This window comes from Cetorhinus maximus, chromosome 24 (assembly GCF_964194155.1).
Source record: "Cetorhinus maximus chromosome 24, sCetMax3.hap1.1, whole genome shotgun sequence".
Lineage (NCBI taxonomy): Eukaryota > Metazoa > Chordata > Chondrichthyes > Lamniformes > Cetorhinidae > Cetorhinus > Cetorhinus maximus.
The window spans coordinates 22,388,838-22,408,702 of NC_135902.1; the positions used below are offsets into that span (position 1 = coordinate 22,388,838).

The 19,865-nt window shown below is 44.8% G+C and overlaps 1 protein-coding gene across 1 annotated transcript in view; it reads right to left on the reverse strand.

Moving 5' to 3' along the window:
• The window catches only part of myo15b (myosin XVB), a 461,255-nt gene that overhangs the window by 429,862 nt on the left and 11,528 nt on the right, over positions 1-19,865 (reverse strand). Inside the window, exons 3-4 of the mRNA XM_078529125.1 lie at positions 9,457-9,520; positions 5,072-5,181 (exon numbers count right to left, since the gene is read on the reverse strand). Coding sequence (XP_078385251.1) covers positions 5,072-5,181; positions 9,457-9,520 — 174 coding nt within the window. The remainder of the gene's footprint in view (positions 1-5,071; positions 5,182-9,456; positions 9,521-19,865) is intronic.

The following is a 19,865-nucleotide window of genomic DNA, read 5'->3' on the forward strand; positions in this document are numbered from 1 at the left end:
AAGATTGTGGCTGTCAGGAGGAAGATGTTTTCTCAAAAGGGGCCTGGTCATATCACTTCTCCACCGATCTTCATTTTTATCTGAAAACTTTGTTGATCAAAGTGGGCATGGGATCATAGAACAATTAGGGCACAAAAGGAGATTATTCAGCCCATTGTGCATGTGTCAGCAGATAAGTGCTGTGGAATGGTACATTCTCCATCCAGACACCCAGTGTCAGCATCAAACACACTAACTTCAAACTAGATACAGAGTAAAACCCCCTCTACACTGCTCCATCAGACAGTCCCAAAGGAGGTACTATACAGGTTAGACACAAAGTAAAGCTGCCTCTGCACTGTCACATCAAACACTCCCAGGGAAGGTAGAGCATGGGGTTAGATAAACAGTAAAGCTCCCTCTACACTGTCCCATCAAACACTCCCAGGGCAGGTACAGCACAGGGTCAGATAAACAGTAAAGCTCTCTCTACACTATCCCATTGAACACCTCCAGGTTAGTCTCCCAAATCAAGTAGAGCATGAGGTTGTGTGAACTGAACATGCCAGATATGGCACTATGAATCTTCTGTTTATTTCTAGAGATAAATGAGACTTTCAGCATTGTTGAAAGTTTATTTCTGCACAGACAGGTAGTGAATGATGCTGTCAGATCACTCTGTGCCCCTTACTTTGTGTGGTCACAAACATTGTCTACTTTTACAGAGAGCCTATGACTCACACCCAAGTTAACACTGCTAAGTCAGCTTCTTGCTACAGTAAATAACACTTGTTCAGGCAATGACTTTCAGTTTATTGACTTAATTGCCACCTCCAGGCAGTTTCTGTTAACTAGATATCTTAACTAGCTTGCAGTTTTAAAGTTTGAAGTCAGAGTCTGCACATTAATCTAAACTACAGCTTTTGGCATGGACTGGTTGGGCTGAATGTCCTGTTTCAATGTTATAAATCCTGCACAAAATAGTTACCAGAGAGATCCCACTTGCACCAAATTCCCAACATAGCTTCTTCTTCTTCTCAGGCAGACCATTGGGATCAAGGGTGACTTACTTCCACTCTGGTTTGATGAGTTCTGAGATGGCTGATAAGTCCAATATGGGGTCTGCCACATGTGGGGCAGGTGGTGCTTGAAGGGTTGGGTTGATGGGTTGTTTGGAGATTTGTGTGCTCCCTCTGATACCTAAATTTTGCCTTTAAGTGGTCCTGACGAAGTCTCTCGATGTGTTCACTGCCTTCCCGAATGAGCCTTCTCCACTTTGATTGGTCACAAGCCAGGGTTGCCCATGAGTCAGCGGGTATGTTTGACCTCTTCAGGGATACTTTGAAGACACCCCTAAAGCTCCTCCTGGGAGTGTCCTGCTGCAACCAAGTTCTAACTACAGCAATTATCTTGGGAGTCTGGTGCCAGGCAAGTGAACGACATGACCACCCAGTGGAGCTGGTTTTGTGTGATTAGCGTTTCGATGTTGGGCATGTTGTCTTGTGAGAGGACACTGCTGTTAGACCGCCTTTCTTGCCACTGGATTTGGAGGACCTTGTGAAGGCACCAGTGTTGGTACTTCTCCAGTGCTTTGAGGTGCCTGCTGTAGATTAATTCAAATCTCAAAAGCATATCGGAGCATGGGGGTCACTGCCACCCAGTAAACCATGACCTTAGTCTTGGGATTGAGATCCTGGTCCTCAAATACTCTTTTCCTCAGTCAGCCGAAGGCTGATCTGGCACACTGGAGGTGATGATGAGTTTAATCTCTTATGTCTGCCTTTGTTGAGAGGAGGCTTCCAAGATCCAGAAAATGGTTCTCATTTTCCAGGATCTTGGCGTTGATCTTAATTGATGGGGTAAGGAAGGGGTGTTTTGCTGTGGTAGCTGATTGGAAGAGCACTTAAATTTTCCGGATGTTTAGTGATAGGCCCACTTTCTCATATGCTTCGGAGAAGGAGTTGACAATGACTTGGAGTTCAGCTTCTGAGTGAGCACAGGCACCTGCATACTGAAGCTGTATAACTGAGATTGAAGTAGTCTTGGTCTTGAATTGAAGGTGGCATAGGTTTAACAGTTTCCGTCTGTTCTGTAGATTATCTTCACGCCTGTGGGTAATTTGCTGAAGGTAAGGTGCAGTATTGCAATGTGGAAAATGGAGAAGAAAATTGGTGCAATGACACAACCTTGTATGACCTCAGTTTTCACTGAGATAGGGTTAGTGAGGATCATTGCTTCCATCTCCAAACACTGGCACTTGCTCAACTATGTCATTGTTCAAGCAAAGATTGCAGAGATGTCCACATCACCCACACCATGACAGGTACTGGTGACCGCTGGACCAATCACCGCCTAATTTGATCTACTATCTCCCATCAGTCTGGCCCCAAAACAGGGGAGGCAGCAGAAGCAAAGCCACAAGAAAATAAACATTGGAGGCCTAAAAATCTCACCAAGGTGTCCCTTCTCAGTCAGAGCTTCACTGTCAACTTCCCAACCTCCAGTCACCAGAAGCCAAAGTGTGGTCAGTTTGGTCAAACCTAAAGTCCACCACAGCAAGCACCTGCGAAGAGGTCCTTGGTCTGACTACCAGGAAATATCGTAACTGGTGTGACAAAAATGACCGAGATACAGGACCTAATCAAGCATCAGCGCAAAGCTTTCATTGACTGGGAACTTCACCACGGCTCCAGAGAAAAGCAGCAACCCTACAGGTGGCTAAGGCAATGGTACGGCACAAAACATGCAAAATAAAGAACAAATGGTGGGTAGAAAGAGCTCAGGAGATTCAACAATTTGTGGACACCAATGACATGCATGGTTTCTTCAGCACAGTCAAGACAATCTATGGCCCAAGCGCTCAAGGGCCCACTCCTCTGAGAGCCAAGCATGGAGCAGAGTTCATTAAGGACAGGGAGGCAGTCCGTGCTTGCTGGAGAGAACATTTTGAAGAACTCCTCAACTGAGACTCTGTCCTTGACTCGAAAATCCTCACCTCCATTCCTCGATACCCTGTCCATCCCTATCTCGGCACTAACCTGGTCCAGAACAAAGCTGATAAAGCCATTCCCGACTTAGCACTCCATCCTCAAAACACTCTGTTCTTGGACCACTATGTGCTCTCCCACTCTGTCTCTCCCAATTCTTTGTGCACCTTGTTTTTCCTCTCTAATAATACATAAGATCGTAAGATCATAAGAAATAGGAGCAGGAATAGCCCACTCTGCCCCACAAGCCTGCTCTGCCATTTAATAAGATCATAGCTGCTTGGATTGTGGCTTTAATTCCACATTTCTGCCTGGATCCACTATCTCTGCAGCCAAGGATGCGGGCCATCAAGGGGATTTGTATTATGAATGTGTAATTTCGTGATTCGTGTGTTTCAGGAATTTAGCTTGGGAATTTAAATTTCTTTTGAATGTAAGATAAATGAAAGCACCCGGTTTGAGAAGCTGATAAACAGACCTGAAGTAATTGCCTTTCAAAAGGTGGCCTCTGTTTATTTAATAAGGTCAGAGTTGGAGGTGGGTAAATGCTAAACAAGGGGTGACACCTTTCTGTGTCTTCTGTGTCTTTGTGGAGACGAGATGTCTTTGGCTGTCTCCATAAGGGGTTTAAATTATTCATTTGGGTCCCAGAATCAAAGAGATATTTTGAATTTAATTGAGTTGAATCTCTATCTGGAGGATCCCAGATATTCCATGTTGCTATGGAAATAGATTATGCAGGCAAGTGGCCTTTCATTTGGGTTTATTTGTGTGACTTTTCACAGCAACAGTTAGTCAGCTTTGGAGCAGCTTTGAAACAGGCAGATTATGTCTGGAGCTGGAACAGCTTGGAAACAGGCAAAGAGAGATTATCTTTCAGAAGGTGTAAAGGAGCTGTGGACCAAGGGTGTTTTCTGATCTGAAGTCACTAAGCAAGGCTGAAGTGAGGCCATTGCTTGAGCCAAGATGTCCACAATCGTGAAGTGCTTAATAAGAGTTGGTGGGTCATCTAGCTGGTTGCTAGTGGAAGGACCTGAAGATATTTCATACTTTGGAGAATAGTGGGAACAGTGAGGAGAATCAAAGTGAATTCCTGAAACCTGTGGCACATCTTTGGTCCCAGGAGAAGTGAAGGAACCCTCGAGATTGTGTAAAGTATAGGGGAATTCTTGGGTGGAAATAAAAATAGTTCTGTTGAGATTTTCAAGTGCAGAATGTAAGCGTTTATGGAATATAGTGTTGTTAGCCATGCTTGCTTTGTATAACTGTTGTACAGTAAAGGTTTTTGTTTGAATTGTGAAATCTTCCAGCATGATTTCCAGTTGATAACTGGGAGTTTGAATTTCATTTTAAAAATTACTGATCTCCATGAGATCATAACTTGTTACCCTTTAGTCTTGTTAGTTTTCCAAGTACTTTTTCACTAGTGATTATGATTATTTAACTTCCTCCCTCCCCTTTGCCTCTTGATTTTCTACTATTCTTGGGATATTTTTTGGGTCGCTACTGTGAAGGCACATATAAAATATTGTTCAAAGCCACTGCCATTTACTTATTTCCCATTATTAATTCCCTAGTCTCACCCTCTAAAGGACCAACTCTCACCTTAGCTAGTCTTTTCCTTTACATATACTTGTAGAAGCTTTTACTGTTTGTTTTTAGTTTTGTTGTTGGCTTTCCCTCATACTCCAATTTCTCCCTTTTTATTTAGTCATCCTTTGCTGGTCTCTAAAACTTTCCCAACCTTCTGGCCAATCTCTAATCTTCACAGCATTGTACATCTTTTCTTTCAAGTTGAAACCATCCTTAACTTCCTGTCAGCCTTCTCATAAAGTCTTTCTTTCGCAAAGGAATATTAGATCTCCTCCCCACTTCAAAGTGTGAAAGCAGCATTTGTGCAGTTGAGTCAAGCTGTGAAACATGTGCAATTAATCCTTTATTCAGCAATTGAGGCAAATGTGTCCTCAAAAATCTGGCCATGTTTTCTCAATTTGGATTTCACATTTGAAATTTTAAATCAGCTCCTGACTGACCATTGAGCCCACCCTCAATCCCAGCTGCCTTTGTTCAATCAACTTTCCCTTTTAATGAGAAGAGGTACTTACGGCGGGTTTTCAGAGAGATCTCTCCTCCTGAATTGTTTGATTCTGTCCTTGATGTATATCCCAACATGCTTGTAGGGGTTCACAGAAACTAAAATGTTTCCAATATAGGTCTGTAAATGAAATAGAGGGAAGACTCAAAGCAACCTACAGCACATCACAAATATAACCATCAACCTAAAATAAATCCCACCTCAATAAAACCCTCACCCCAAAATAAAACTTACCTCAATATAAACCTCACCTCAAAATAACCCTCACCACACCAAAACTTGCACTCCAAAATAACGCTCACCTCAACATAACCCTCATCCCAAATTAAACCTCAACTCAACACAACCCTCGCCCCAAAGAGCCTAAGAAAAATTGAAGTCAAAGGAAAATCCCTCTGGTGCTGGGGTGACAGTTGATGTGGAGGAAGGTAGTTGTGGTTGTTCAAGTCAAATCATCATGGCTCTAGGACACGAATGCAGGTGTTCCTCAGGGAAACATTCTTGGTCTTCGGCTACTTTGTTAATTATCTGCTCACCAACATTCATTTCAGAAATGGAACCCTTAACTGACCATTCCACAATGCCCAGCTACAGTCGCAACCTCAATGAAGAAACAGTCCATCGAAGGAACTAAATAACATCCAAGCCTTGATTGACAAGTGGCAAGCAACATTCACATCACGTAAGCCCCAAATAATAACAACTTTGAGCCCTGACATACGATGATTCCAACATCACAGACTATCCCATTATTAATATCTTGGGAGTCATCATTGACCAGAAGCTTAACTAGTTGACCCATGTCAACAATGGCATCTCCACCTTAAATGTTAGATCTTTTATTCTGAAACTATGCCCCCTAGTTCTAGATTCCCCCACAAGGGGAAACATCCTCTCAGCATCTACTTTGTTAAGCTCCCCTCAGAATCTTATGTTTCATTAAGACCACCTTTGATCCTTCTAAACTTCAGCGAGTACAGGCTCAACCTGCTCAACGTTTTCTCATAAAACAACCCTTTCATCTCAGGAATCAATCTAATGGACCTTCGCTGAACTGTGTCGAATACAAGTATATCCCTCCTTAAATAAGGTGACCAGAACTGTAGGCAGTATAGATGTCATCTCCCCAATGCTTTGAATATTTGTAGGAAGACTTCCCTAGTTTTATACTCCACACCCCCCCTTGCAAAAAAAGGCCAATATTCTATTTGTCTTCCTAATTACTTGCTATACCTGCATGCTAACTTTTTGTGATTCATTACAAGGACACCCAGATCCCTCTGTACCACAACATTCTGCAGTCTCTTTCTTTTTAAATAATATTCTGCTCTTCTATTCTTCCTGCCAGAGTGAATAAATTCAGTTTTTTCCACATTATACTCCATCTGCCAAATTTTTGCCCACTCACCTAACCTCTCTATATCCCATTGCAGACCCTTTGTGTCCTGTTCACAACTTGCTTTCCTACCTATCTTTGTATTATCAGCAAATTTAGCTACAATACATTCAGTTCCTTCATACAAGTCATTAATATAGATTGTAAGTAGTCGCGGCCCAGCACTGATGCCTGTGGCATCCCACTAGTTTCAGTTTGCTAACCTGAAAATGATGTACTTATCCTGACTCTCTATTTTCTGTTAGCCACCTGTCGGTGTATACTTGCATTTGTTCGAATCGTGTGGTCAGTGACACAAAAGCCTGATCCACAATGAGCAAAAGTAATTGGTTTCAAATACTTTCTCAGGCGAATTCTCCAGCTGCTCCTCACCTCTCTTTCATTTCACACGTTATCTGAATTTAGGTTCAACATCCATTTCAACTGTTATTTCTGTTACTGTGTTCTTGGCTGAGATAAATCCAGTGTTCCTGTGCTTCCGCAGAAAGTCAATAAGCTCTTTGATGTGTGTGATCGCCACATCAAACTTCATTTCCCTGGATTGAAGTGTCTTGCTCACAGTGTTTACGGTGACCTGTATGTCGCACCACACAACCATTGTAAACCGAAATTCAAAGTTTTCGAGTTCATAGTTGACCAAGGACTCAGCCTCACTTTTAATTTTTGAGTCATCGCATTCTTCAGCAACTTTAAGCAAGGCATCCCTGATATCACTTGTCTGGTAACAGATTGCTTTTACAATCTTGACTCGACACTTCCATCTAGTGTCTGACAACGGCTCTGGAGTTAGAGAAGAAGCATTCGTTCTCAATATTTGCCATTTATTAGTTGAAGCTGCAAATATATTGCAAACTCACTGTACAACTCCAAAAGATGTCATGACTTTAGAACTACACCTTGCCATATCTCCCAATACCAGATTTAAGGTGTGCCAGCCACATGGAGTGAAAAAGGCTTGGCGGTTGAGTTGAAGGATGTGCACCTCTATGCCTCATTTCTGGCCCTTCATATTTGCTCCATTATCGTATCCCTGCCCCCTACAATCAGTAATATGGAGGCCAAGTCCATCCAGCTCACCCATGAGAGAATCTGGCAGTCCTTGTCCGCTTTTGTCTTGAACCGGAAGAAAGTCAATAAAATTCTCCCTTATGTTCACTTCTTCAGAAGTCATGTCAACATAATGAAGCACAAGGAACATCTGCTCTAGGTGACTCAGATCAGGAGTACAGTCATGAATAACTGCAAAATATTTTGCAGACTTCACCTTTTTAGTAATGTTTTCTTCACCTGCAACACTAACATCGAGATTAGCTCATTTTGAATATGAGGTCCAAGATAATGGTCATGGATTTTCACTCTTGATGTGTCGGACATGTTCTTGCATTGTAGGATCGAAGTTATCTATCATCTCAATTAATCCGAGAAATTTGCCATTGTTATGTTCATAAAGCCTTGCATTTGTTCCACGAAATGCTGAGTTATGCTCAGCTAGGCACTGCACAACTGCTACATGTGTCAACACTGATTGCCATTGTTCCTTCTCCTTGTTTATTTCTCTCTGCATGTACTCATCTATTGTCCTCATTGCTGAGAAACTTCACTTTATTTCAATCCATTTTGTTGCATTTTGAATATGCTCTTTAGATAATTCATGAGATTGCAATCAGTCATTGAAATGCTTCCAGTCATTGCAGCCTTCCTTTACTAATTTGTGTGCCATTTTTGAGCTGTACAATATGCAGCAGATGCAAAAAGCTGCATCAGCTTTCTTTGAGTACACCAGCCAATTTCTTTCAACCCTTTCTCCATTTGGTATTCTCCATGTGTATAAGTCTTCTGAAAAGTTTCAATTCTCATCATTCTTTGAAAAGACACAGTCACTACCAGTTATTTTCATAGGCCCTCTCTGCACTAAAATGTCTATCGTCTTGTTGTCGAATAAATCTGGCCAATTTGCTGGACCATACATTTCTTCTTCAGTGGAAATAACGTCGGGAGTATTGGCTGTTTCATCAACCTGTGTATATTTTGCACTAATATCCTTTTCCTTAGCCATGGTGGTACATTCGCTGGAGTGCACTAATTCAGCATTTTCCTCACTAGCCGAAATGCTTTTAAAAACCTTGAACTTTTCCAGTGAACCTTTCAGAGTCTTAACCATTTCTTCTCTCTTTCTTTTTGTGCCTTTTCTCCGCACCCGAGCTATATTTTCTCCACTTGTCTCTGTCCCTGGTAGTGCTAGCCATTGTATTCAAAGTAACAATAGGCCTGCTCCTTTACATTAATTAAACCATCGCCTTCAAACTAAACCAGAAACGAAAGGTCACACACATTCAAAGGTCGCCCCAGTGCGGGGCCCGGGGCGGTTGCCCCGATTCGCCATACAGCTCTGCACTGGGGATAACTCCCCTGCTCTTCTTCAAAATAGTACATGGGATTTTTTACATCAACGCAGGCGGGCAGATGGACCTCATTTTAACATCTCATCCAAAAGACAACAGCTCAAACAGCATAATGCTCCCTTTGTACAGCACTGAAGTGTCAGCCTTGATTTCTATACTCAAACCCGAAGTGGGATTTGAGCCCAGAACCTTGTGGTTCAGAGGTAAACATACAACCAATTGAACCACAGCTGACATCAAAGAGCATTGATGTACATTTGCATTACACCCCTAAACACTGCATTTATCCATATACTCATTCCCACAGTCACTCACATGCAATCATTTATGTACTCACAAACATACATCTGCACAAGAAACTCATTCCCAATAATTCAAGAATATGGTTGCACACATATACAGTGAAGTGACTTGCTAAATATGCTGTTGGTAAAATCAAATAGGTCAAACTGTTAAACTGTGTGATGTTTGTGAGTGAGAGAGAGAGAGGAAAGTGCACCAATCTGAATAATGTAACATAGTGCAAGAATATTAAACAAAGATTGATGTAAAAATTACAGAACAGCTTCCTGTTAAACGGGTGAAACCAGTTCTTACGTAAATAATGTCTCTGTGGAATCTCCTCTTCAGACTCAGTAACACCGAGCTTTCACATACCTCCCTGTGAATCAAATAAAAAGATGTTTATACACAGTGCACGTGTCACCAGCTGCTCACAACAACAACCAGACAACAAAGCTCAAGCCAGAAAACAAAGAGAATCAGTTGGTGGACATTTACACTGGAACATGAGGATTCTGAACTCTCATCTCCCTAAAACTCTTCCCCACAAACTAAAATACTCTTTTCACAATAGTGACTCTAGCTCAAACTCTGCCCTTCCCAAGACTATCCACACTGAGGCTCTGTCCTTAATGACCCATATTCTGCCTTACCCAGACAAATTCACACTCAGACCCTGCACCTGGATCACTGGTTCAGACTCCAGGAACTCCCTCCCTTAACAGAACTGTGAATGCACCTACACCACATGAACTGCTGATGTTCAAGCAGGTGGCACACCTTCTCAAGGGCAGTTAGGGATGGGCAACAAATGCTGGCCTTGCCAGCGATTCTCACATCCCAGGAACAAATAAAAAAACTCATGCTCTGACCCAGCCACCAAACTGTCCCCCATCTGCCTTTCCCCAGACTGAACCGCAACCTGACCCTGTCACCATACTGACCTACACATAAACTTTCCCCTCCTATTCAGACCGACCCACACTCAGATACAAACCCATAACATGAAAGGAAATCCAAAACTTCATTCTTTTGCCATATTTAAAAAATTGACTTTCTGCTGAACCAAAAAATATGGCTGCTACATGACCACAGGACTGGCCCTTTGTTATGGGAGCTACTACAAGAACAAAATAATTAATCCCTCAGCCTGTGAAATCTCACACCTCATTGTACAGACCCCTTGTAATCAAAGAAAGCAGAGGAAATGCAGACAAACTAGTTCCACAACCTGAACTATCACAAAAGAGAGAGATCGACATTTGTCAGGCAGAATTTTGCAGTCGGTGGACAGGTGCGGTTGGCGGGCCTAGGAGCGGCCAGGAAACGGCCTGCCGCTCACAATCAGCCCCTGATCGTGATTTCACCCTGGCCGGCCAATTAAGGCCCACCCAGCGTGAAACGTGGCTCCTCATTGGTTGGGAAGGGGTGGGCGGAGGCGGGTGCCTGTTGGCCGCCAGGTCCAATGGCGAGCCAGCAGCCGGTTTTAAAATGGCACAGGCAGCCCCTGGAGAGCTGCCACGGAAGAACGTCTCCTCTGCGTTGTCAATATGCAAATTATGGAGTTGAGTGCGGCTGGATACAGCAGGTGGGAGCACAGGTCGGATGGATACTCAGACCCCTGCTTTTTGAATGAGTGCCTCACAATCCTCTGGAGGAGGTGGCTGTCAGGAGGGACACCCTTGTCCCAGAAAATGGGAGGAGGAGGCCATCACACCTCACAAAGAGGGAATGGGAGGAGGTTGCAGCGCTGGTTAACAGCCATGACATAATGTGTGGTTCAATGATGTGCTACGCTCCAGAAGAGAGGTGTCAGCTGTGGCTCAGTTCATAGCACCCTCGCCTTTGAATCAGAGGGTTGTGGGTTCATGTCCCACTCCCGGAAACCAAGAACTGTGATTGTACTCGAAAGAGTTGCAATCTGTGACTGTTGATAACTGGAAAGAGTACCATGTTGGCATGGGTCAGTGTGCAGAAGTATTAAGGTATGGCCGTTCCCCCCCCCCATGGACCTCAGGGGTGCCAGAGTCTGAGTGCCAAATGTCAGTGACGCCGGAGCTGGCCAAGGGGGTGCACCTTGGCTGCTTGGACTGAGTCCCTTGTGGCTCGAGGGCCACGACTCAGATGTGCCCTGCAGGGTGTTCCTCAGCTGGGATTGGCCAGGCTGCAATGATGCTTTCAGGAGAAGACAAGCCATAACCAATTGGAGAAGTCACGGACAGACAGAGGCCCACCCAACCTGCTGCTGCTCACCAGGTTCGAGCAGGATGCCCTGGAGCTGGAAAGCTGGCAAGCTCCCCGTGCAACAGGGGTGCCAGATGAAGGTAAGAGTGCAGTGCACAGAGGTGAGAGTTTCGGATTGTGCAACCATTCTAATGTAGTCTCTTCATTGATGGGAGCCTCAAACCTGATGTCCCCCTTGATCATTGAAAGATGATAGCACCATGATGCAGATCTCCATTGTCTCACCAGGGTGCCTGGCATGCTCAGTGACAGAATGATGACTTTAACTAATGACATGTCCTTGTTCTCCCTTTTAGGTTCACCATCACGCACTCGCTCTCTGGACCCCAAAGGGCCACCCCTGATGCTGGAGGACTACTGGGATTCATTTGCACCTGTGTCACACCCGCTCTCTGAACCAGGCACCAGCTCAGATACCAGCACCTCGGTGGGCATTAGATTGGTGGCTAGAATGTCAGTGCACATTGGTAAGGGCACATCACACTTGCTCCCTCCCAGTTGGGGCCAGCACAGACTCCACTGGCCAGGGCCAAGGTCATCAAGGCCAACAAGACAGCAGGGTCAGCAGGCTGTCTCCAATGCAGGTGCCAGTGAGGGGGGAGCACTTAGACGTAGCACTCGCAAACGTAAGTTAAAGGCACCATGAGCTCAAGAGCAGCAGTTCACGGGTGATTTTCTGTTCATTTATGATTGGTTTATATGTCTGCTGGTGTGGACATCAACACCATTAATGGTAATTTAATTCTGCTTTCAAAGTGACAATAACATTAAATTTGCTTTGGTTCTGATGGCCTGAATATGCTTCTCCTTTTTTCTTTTTGGTGCAGGGTATGTCAGTATGTAATGCTGGACGTGAATGGCTCAATACTTTATTGCACAGTCACTGAGTGGAATTTGGGTGCAAATGGAAGGGTCATTTCAGACATCTGGGATGGAGGCGGCAGCCCTGGTATGAGGCGAAAGCAGATCTTTGGTAGCTGAGCTGAAGCAGCATTGGATAAAGGTGTCCCCGGAGGTTGCCGAGGTCTGCCTCCATGCCCCCAACGTTCTCATCACCGTGCTCCTCTTCTGACTCACCACTGGATTCAGCATCTGTGGCCTGTGCAGCTGGGTCAAGATCCTCTTCCTCCAGTGGGTCCCCCCTTACCAGTGCCAGATTGTGGAGAGCGCAGCATGTAACCACGATCAGTGACACCTGCTCTGGGGGATATTGTAGTGCACTCCCTGAACGGTCCAGGCATTGGAAGCACATCTTGAGAAGACCTATGGTCCTCTCTACCACCGCCCTTGTGGAGGCATGACTCCTGTTATAACGCTGCTCTGCCTCTGTTCTTGAATGGTGGAGAAGTGTCATGAGCCACCTCTTCAACGGATTGCCCTTGTCACCCAGCAGCCACTCAACCAGTCGGGCTGGAGCACAGAACAGCCTTGGCACCTGTGAGTGTCTCAGGATGTACACGTCATGGGAGCTGCCAGGGTACCTTGCACAGACTTGCAGAATCTGCATCCTGTGATCACCCTCTTTCTGTACATTCATGGAGTGGAATCCCTTCCTGTTAACGAAGGCGTTCGGCTGACCCACTGGCATCTTAATGGCCAAACGTGTGTAGTCGATGGCACCCTGGATGCGGGGGAACCCAGCAATCACTGCAAAGCCTCTGGCTCGCTCAGCCTGGCTGGCCTTGTCCATATGATAAAGAATAAAGGTCAGTACCCGCCTGAATAGAGCTTCTGTCACCAGATTGACGCAGCTGTGGACAGCTGATTGGGACATCCTGCATAGATCCCCCACTGACCCCTGGAAAGAACCGGAGGCACAGAAGTTGAGGGCTGCTGTGACCTTCAGAGCACTGGCATGGGGTGTCCACCCACACAGTTGAAGATGATCTCAGGCTCAATCACAAATAGTGGTCATGGTCTCCCTTGAGAGGCGGAGCCACCTTCGGCATCATACCTTGGACATATTGAGGTAGCTGCATCGCCACATGGAAACCCTGGCAGCAGGATAGTGGCATCTTCTGCAGCCCCTTCCGCCTTGCACTTCCTGCTGGCCTTGCGCCCCTTGTGCCTGCGCCTGTCCTCCCACAGGACCCTCCCCTGGAAGTTGTATTGGGACAGGTGGCCTCCTCTCCCTTCTGCCCCTGCCTTCCTCCTCAGAGGAGATGCCACCAGCGGAGACCACAATCTCCATTACCAGGGTAAAGGAAGACTGTCTGATAACTGGAAGGGTCCACATGGTCTGAATCTTCCGGGTGCCTTGCAGATGTTCAATGGCATTACCACCACTGAATGCCCCACTATCAACATCCTGGGGATTACCATTGACCAGAAACTGAACTGGACTAACCACAGAAATACTGTGGCTGCAAGAGCAGGTCAGAGGCTAAGGATTGTGCGACGAGTAACTCATCTCCTGACTCCCCAAGGCCTGTCCACTACCTACGCAGCACAAATCAGGAGTGTGATGGAATACTCCCCACTTGCCTGCATGAGTGCAGCTCCCACAACACTCAAGAAGCTTGACACCATCCAGGACAGAACAGCCCACTTGATTGGCACCACATTCACAAACATTTACTCCCTCCACCACCAACGCACAGTAGCAGCAGTGTGTACCATCTACAAGAAGCACTGCAGGAATTCACCAAGGCTCCTTAGGCAGCATCTTCCAAACACACGACCACTACCACCTAGAAGGACAAGGGTAGCAGATAGATGGGAACACCACCACCTGGAGGTTCCCCTCCAAGTAACTCACCATTCTGACTTGGAAATATATCACTGTTCCTTCACTGTCACTGGGTCAAAATCCTGGAACTCCCTCACTAACGGCACTGTGGGTGTACCTACACCACATGGACTACAGCTGTTCAAGAAGACAGCTCACCACCACCTTCTCAAGGGCAACTAGGGATGGGCAATAAATGCTGGCCCAGCCAGTGAAGCCTGCATCCTGTGAATGAATAAAATAAAAAGGCACCAGTAAGTCCTGAAATGAAGTCTGGAAATGCTAACAGTGAAGCTCCGAACAGAGATGTAGCTGCCAATTACCAATATGCAACCAGCATCAAACTATCTCCAAAACTCCTCAATACTCACACTGGCAATGCTGCAGAGCTTTTTTATCCCGCCCTTGGATGAGGTTTTTGAAATTGTCGGCTGCCTGCCTGCCTGTTTTGCCCATGCGACGAGCGCAAAATTGCACGGGCAATATAAAATCCAGCTTAATTGCCTTTTTAGTGGCCTTAACTGGCCTCATAATTGATGAGGGGCGCAGCTCCAACTCCCACTCGTGCCCATCCAATGAAATATCATGCGAGCGTGTGATGACATCGGGATGCTCACCCGATGTCATTGCATGCTATTTTACGCTCAAGCGTGTCAGACACGCGCCCATACGCCAAGCGAAAAATTCTGGCCATTATGTCTACAAAGCTGTTAATAGACTCATCTCACACATGGTCCAGGAACATTTCAAAAGTGGGCCATTGAGGGAACAATGGAATTCTGGCTAGAAGCACAGAAACTGAGTGTTAAGCTGCAATTAACCATTAATGTGCCATATCACATGACCCAAGCCTCTGGCCATTTGGATAGTTTTAACATTACATCTTTGGCCTCATATGCAGACAGCTGTTTTAATATCAACTGGAAAAGACTCAAGCAGCCTGGCTGAGCAAGCAGTCAGTCACCATCTCTCAACTCCATGAAACCTGCTTCATTTTTAAAAATCTCTGATCAACACTTGCCATCTATCCATAGTTGTGAAACTCCATTTTCTACCCCCCCCCCCACCCACCTTTACTGTGTGTGTTTGTGTGTGTGTGTGTGTACTGGAGTGGGAAGTTGCAAACACTCCTACCCTGGGTTTTGAATGTGAAATAAATTAGCTTTCTGAGTTGATCATAACATGAGTTTGCTGCGAGTTATTAGTAAATTGGATCACACAAACTGAGGGTTTGGGAAAACACGCACAGCATATTTTAAAAATAATTCAAAACACCTTCTGTTTATGGACATTTGGTGAGCAGAAAGAAGTTCAGTTTGCCTTTCTCTCCTATCCGTAACACAGGAGTCACCCCAACGCACCTTTGGTCCCTGCCCTGGCCTCCAATCAGAATAAACCTTACTGAAATAACCATAATTCAATATTGACAAACAGGAAAAGACCAGTGGTCCATCAAAGCTTCCCCACATTTGTGAGTGATAGCTGGAGCAACACAACTAGACACCACCCATTTCCCCTCTCCCCCAACGCCCACCCCATGGCAGCCATGTAACTTAAGGCAAAAAGAAAATAATCCAGAGCCAATGAAGGGAAAAAATCTGAAAAATTACTCTCCCAACCCCCTTAAGCGTTCGATACCAATCCAGGAGATCAGCTTGACCATGTGTCCATTAACCGCTAATCCACTCACCATCTACACAATATGATCAGTCAGAAGCTGATCCAGCTGCCTCTTGAAGGCTTGTAGAGAGTCAGCACTCTTGAAAGAAGTGGCTAGTGAGATAGTTGATGCATTGATATTAATTTTCCAAAATTTCCTAGATTCGGGGAAGGTTCCATTAGATTGGAAAAAAGCAAATATAACTCCTTTATTCAAAAAGGGAGACAAAAAGCAGGAAACTAAAGGCCAGTTAGCCAAACATCTGTCATAGGGAAAATGTCAGAAGCTATTATTAAAGGTGTTATAGCAGGGCACTTAGAAAAATTCAAGGCAATCAGGCAGAGTCAACATGGTTTTGTAAAAGGGAAATCATGTTTAAACAATTTATGGGCGTTCTTTGAAGGAGTCACATGTGCTATGGATAAAGGGGAACCAGTGGATGTACTGTATTAGATTTTCATAAGGCGTTTGATAAAGTGCTACATCAAAGGCTATTGTGGAAAATAAAAGCTCATGGTGTAGGGGGTAACATATTGGTATGGATAGAAGATTGGCTAGCTAACAGGAAGCAAAGAGTTGGCATAAATGGGTCTTTTTCTGGTTGGCAAGATGTGACGAGTGGTTTGTCACAGGGATCAGTGCTGGGGCCTCAACATTTTACAATTTATATAAATGACATGGATGAAGGGATGAAGGAATGGTTGCTAAATTTGCTGACGACACAAAGATAGGTAGGAAAGAAAGTTGTGAAGAGGACATTAGGAGGCTACAAAGTGATGTATATAGGCTAAGTGAGTGGGCAAAGATCTGGCAAATGGATAATAATGTGGGCAAATGTGAAATCGTTCATATGTCAGGAAGAATAAAAAAGAAGCTTATTATCTAAGTGGTGAGGGATTGCAGAGGTCTGAGATGCAGAGGGATCTGGATGTCCGAGTGCATGAATCACAAAAGGTTAGTGTGCAGGTACAGCAGGTAATTAGGAAAGCTAATAGAATGTCATCATTTATTGTGAGGGTAATTGATTATAAAAGCAGGGAGGTTATGCTTCAGATGTACAGGTCATTGGTGAGACCACTTCTGGAGTGTTGTGTACAGAATTGGTATCCTTATTTAAAGAAAGATGTAAATGCATTAGAAGCAGTTCAGAGAAGGTTTACCAGACTAATACCAGAAATGGGTGGGTTATCTTATGAGGAAAGGCTGGACAGGTTAGGCGTGTATCCACTGGAATTTAGAACAGCAGGAGGTAACTTAATTGAAACCTTTAAGATCATGAGGGGTCTTGACAGGGTGGATGCGGAGAGGATGTTTCCGCTTGTGGGAGAATCTAGAACTAGGGGGGTCACTGTTTAAAAATAAGGGGTCGCTCATTTAAGATAGAGATGAGGAGAAATTTTTTCTCTCAGAGGGTTGTGAGTCTTTGGAACTTCCTTCCTCAAAAGGCGATGAAAGCAGAGTCTTTGAATATTTTTAAAGCAGAGCTAGATAAATTCTTGATTAACAAGGGGTTGAAAGGTTATTGGGGGTAGGCAGGAATATGGGGTTGAGGTTACATTCAGATCAGCCATGGTCTTACTGATTGGCAGAGCAGGCTCAAGGGGCTGAGTGACCTACTCCTGCTTCTAATTCGTATGTTCGTATACACTCATCACACTATCCAGCAACAGATTCCAAAGGCTCAATACTCTCAGGGAAACAAACATTTGCCCAACATCCAGCCTATTTTCACCTCTTACATAGTTTAAACTCATGAACCCTCCCCAATCTGTTAAACTGAAATAATCTCTTAATAGGCAACTATCCAGTCCTTTAATTATTTCATAGACCTCAATCAGATCATCTCTACACCTACTCTGCAGGAAACCTGTCACAGAGATTGCTATATGATTTGTGGCTTTGGCATGTGCTCTGTCAGCTTTCTGAATGTGGACTGAGCAAAGACATGGCCAGCTGTTTCACAATAAAGGTAATATACAGAACAGCTGTAATGACCACACTCACTCGATTCCATCAGTAAAACAAGTGAAGAGGGCACTCAGTAGAGCACATACCTCCACCATGCTGTGTTAACTCAGCATTATTACAATGACAAAGATCTTCCTTGTGGCTTTTCCCTGCCTGGTTGATGTTCTGTAGCTACAAAACTGAAAATATATTTCTTATTAAGATCTTCCATCTCATTGAGGAGGTTTCAGGCCAATCCACATCCAACTTGAAAACTCTCACATTTTGACGGCTGTGACAAATTCTATCACAGCGGCTGAGACAATCCACAACATCCTAAAACAATCAACAACATTCCTAGAAAAAGTCAATCCACCCTATCTCCAAACGTTAATGGATCTTTTAAAAAAAATCAGGATCCGGATCCACAGCTTTGTCAAAAAATGACAGTTCTTCCTTGGGCCATATCCTATTTGTGTACCAAGTTTTATTGAAATCCATCCATTAGTTTCTGACACAAACAAAAAGGGACGAAAATATTACCTCCATCTGCCCACCTTCAGTAGCAGAGGTAACAACCCAAAAGAAACAGCATCCACTCTTGCCCATATGAGTGAGCTGGGCCAAAGAACTTCTCACTGTTCTTCTAGCATCTCTAACCTCTTCAGCAAAGCCCCTTACTGCCTTCTCCTTTACAAACCTGGCTGCTCTTGCACCCCACCTGATTCAAAAATTGTTTCCTTGTGCCTTTTTTTCTAACTCACTCTGCTTTCAAACAGACAAGGATCAAAGAATATTCTAATGCAATGGGTGTGAGATATGACAACCTGGTGAATTGAGGAAAATAATTTACAACCAATGTATTGATCACCTTTCATCCAGGAACCTTTTATAAGCTTCTGAGAAAACGCTTTGCCTAAAACATCCAACATTAAAATAACTTCCTTGATAAATCCTTTATTTTAAAAAAAATTTCTTTCATGGGATATGAGCATCGCTGACAAGGCCACCATTTGTTGCCCATCCCTAATTGCCCTTGAACTTAGTGGCTTGCTAGGCCATTTAAGAGGGTAGTTAAGAGTCAACCACATTATTATGGGTCTGGAATCACATGTAGGCCAGACCAGGTAAGGACGGCAGATTTCCTTCCCTAAAGGACATTAGTGAGCCAGATAGGTTTTTACAATAATAGATGGTAGTTTCCTGGACACCATCACTGAGAGTAGTTTGCAATTTCAGATTTGTTAACTCAATTCAAATTCCACCAGCTGCCATGGTAGGATTTACACACGTCTCCAGAAGATAAGCCTGGCCTCTGGGTTACTAGTCCAGTGACATTGCCACTATGACATGGTCTCCCCCTAAAATGTGGCAGCTTGACAATTCTTTACTGTAACGGTATCACACTTATTATAACACCATCACATTCAATGGGTGGAATCTTCTCTTCCCACCCTAAGTTCCATGGCGGGATCTGAAAGTCGGAGTTATTCCCACCATGGAACAGGGCGGGCTTTTACACAATCGTGCGCTCCCCGTCTCATTAGTTATGCATGCGCGCAGTTTGCATTGAGGTTTGTGGCAAGTCAGGCAGGAAGTTGGCACCCCGCTGACATGTCTGGGTGCCATATTTAAAAAGGACCCAGACAGGCCTTCATTAACGGCACCAGGACGCTGGAAGAAGGAAGAGCAGGAGAAGGCAATAAGCAGCTGCTCTCCACTTCAGCGATGCTTCCTGGAGCATCTCCTCAAGGCCGTGTAGGAAAGATTCCCTTCCCCTGGGATTGCCGCAGGAGGACCAACCGACTGACCACACCGACCTGGGAGGAATTCGCCAGGGCAGTCAGTGCCTGTGGGATCCAGGGGAGGGCCGCCCTGCAGTGCAGGAAACGGATGAATGATCTCATCCGTGCCGCTAGGTGAGTGAACCTTTCACTTTCCCAACTCACATCACCACACATTTTGTGTTTCCGTCATGGGCATGAAGTGGGCATCACTGGCAAGTCCAGCATTTCTCTTGCCCATCCCTAAATGCCCTTGAGAAGGTGGTGGGCTGCTGCCTTATTGAACAACTGCAGCCCATGTGCTGTGCTGGTAGTGAGGCTGCTGCAGGATTTTCACCCACCAACAGCGAAGGCACAGCCA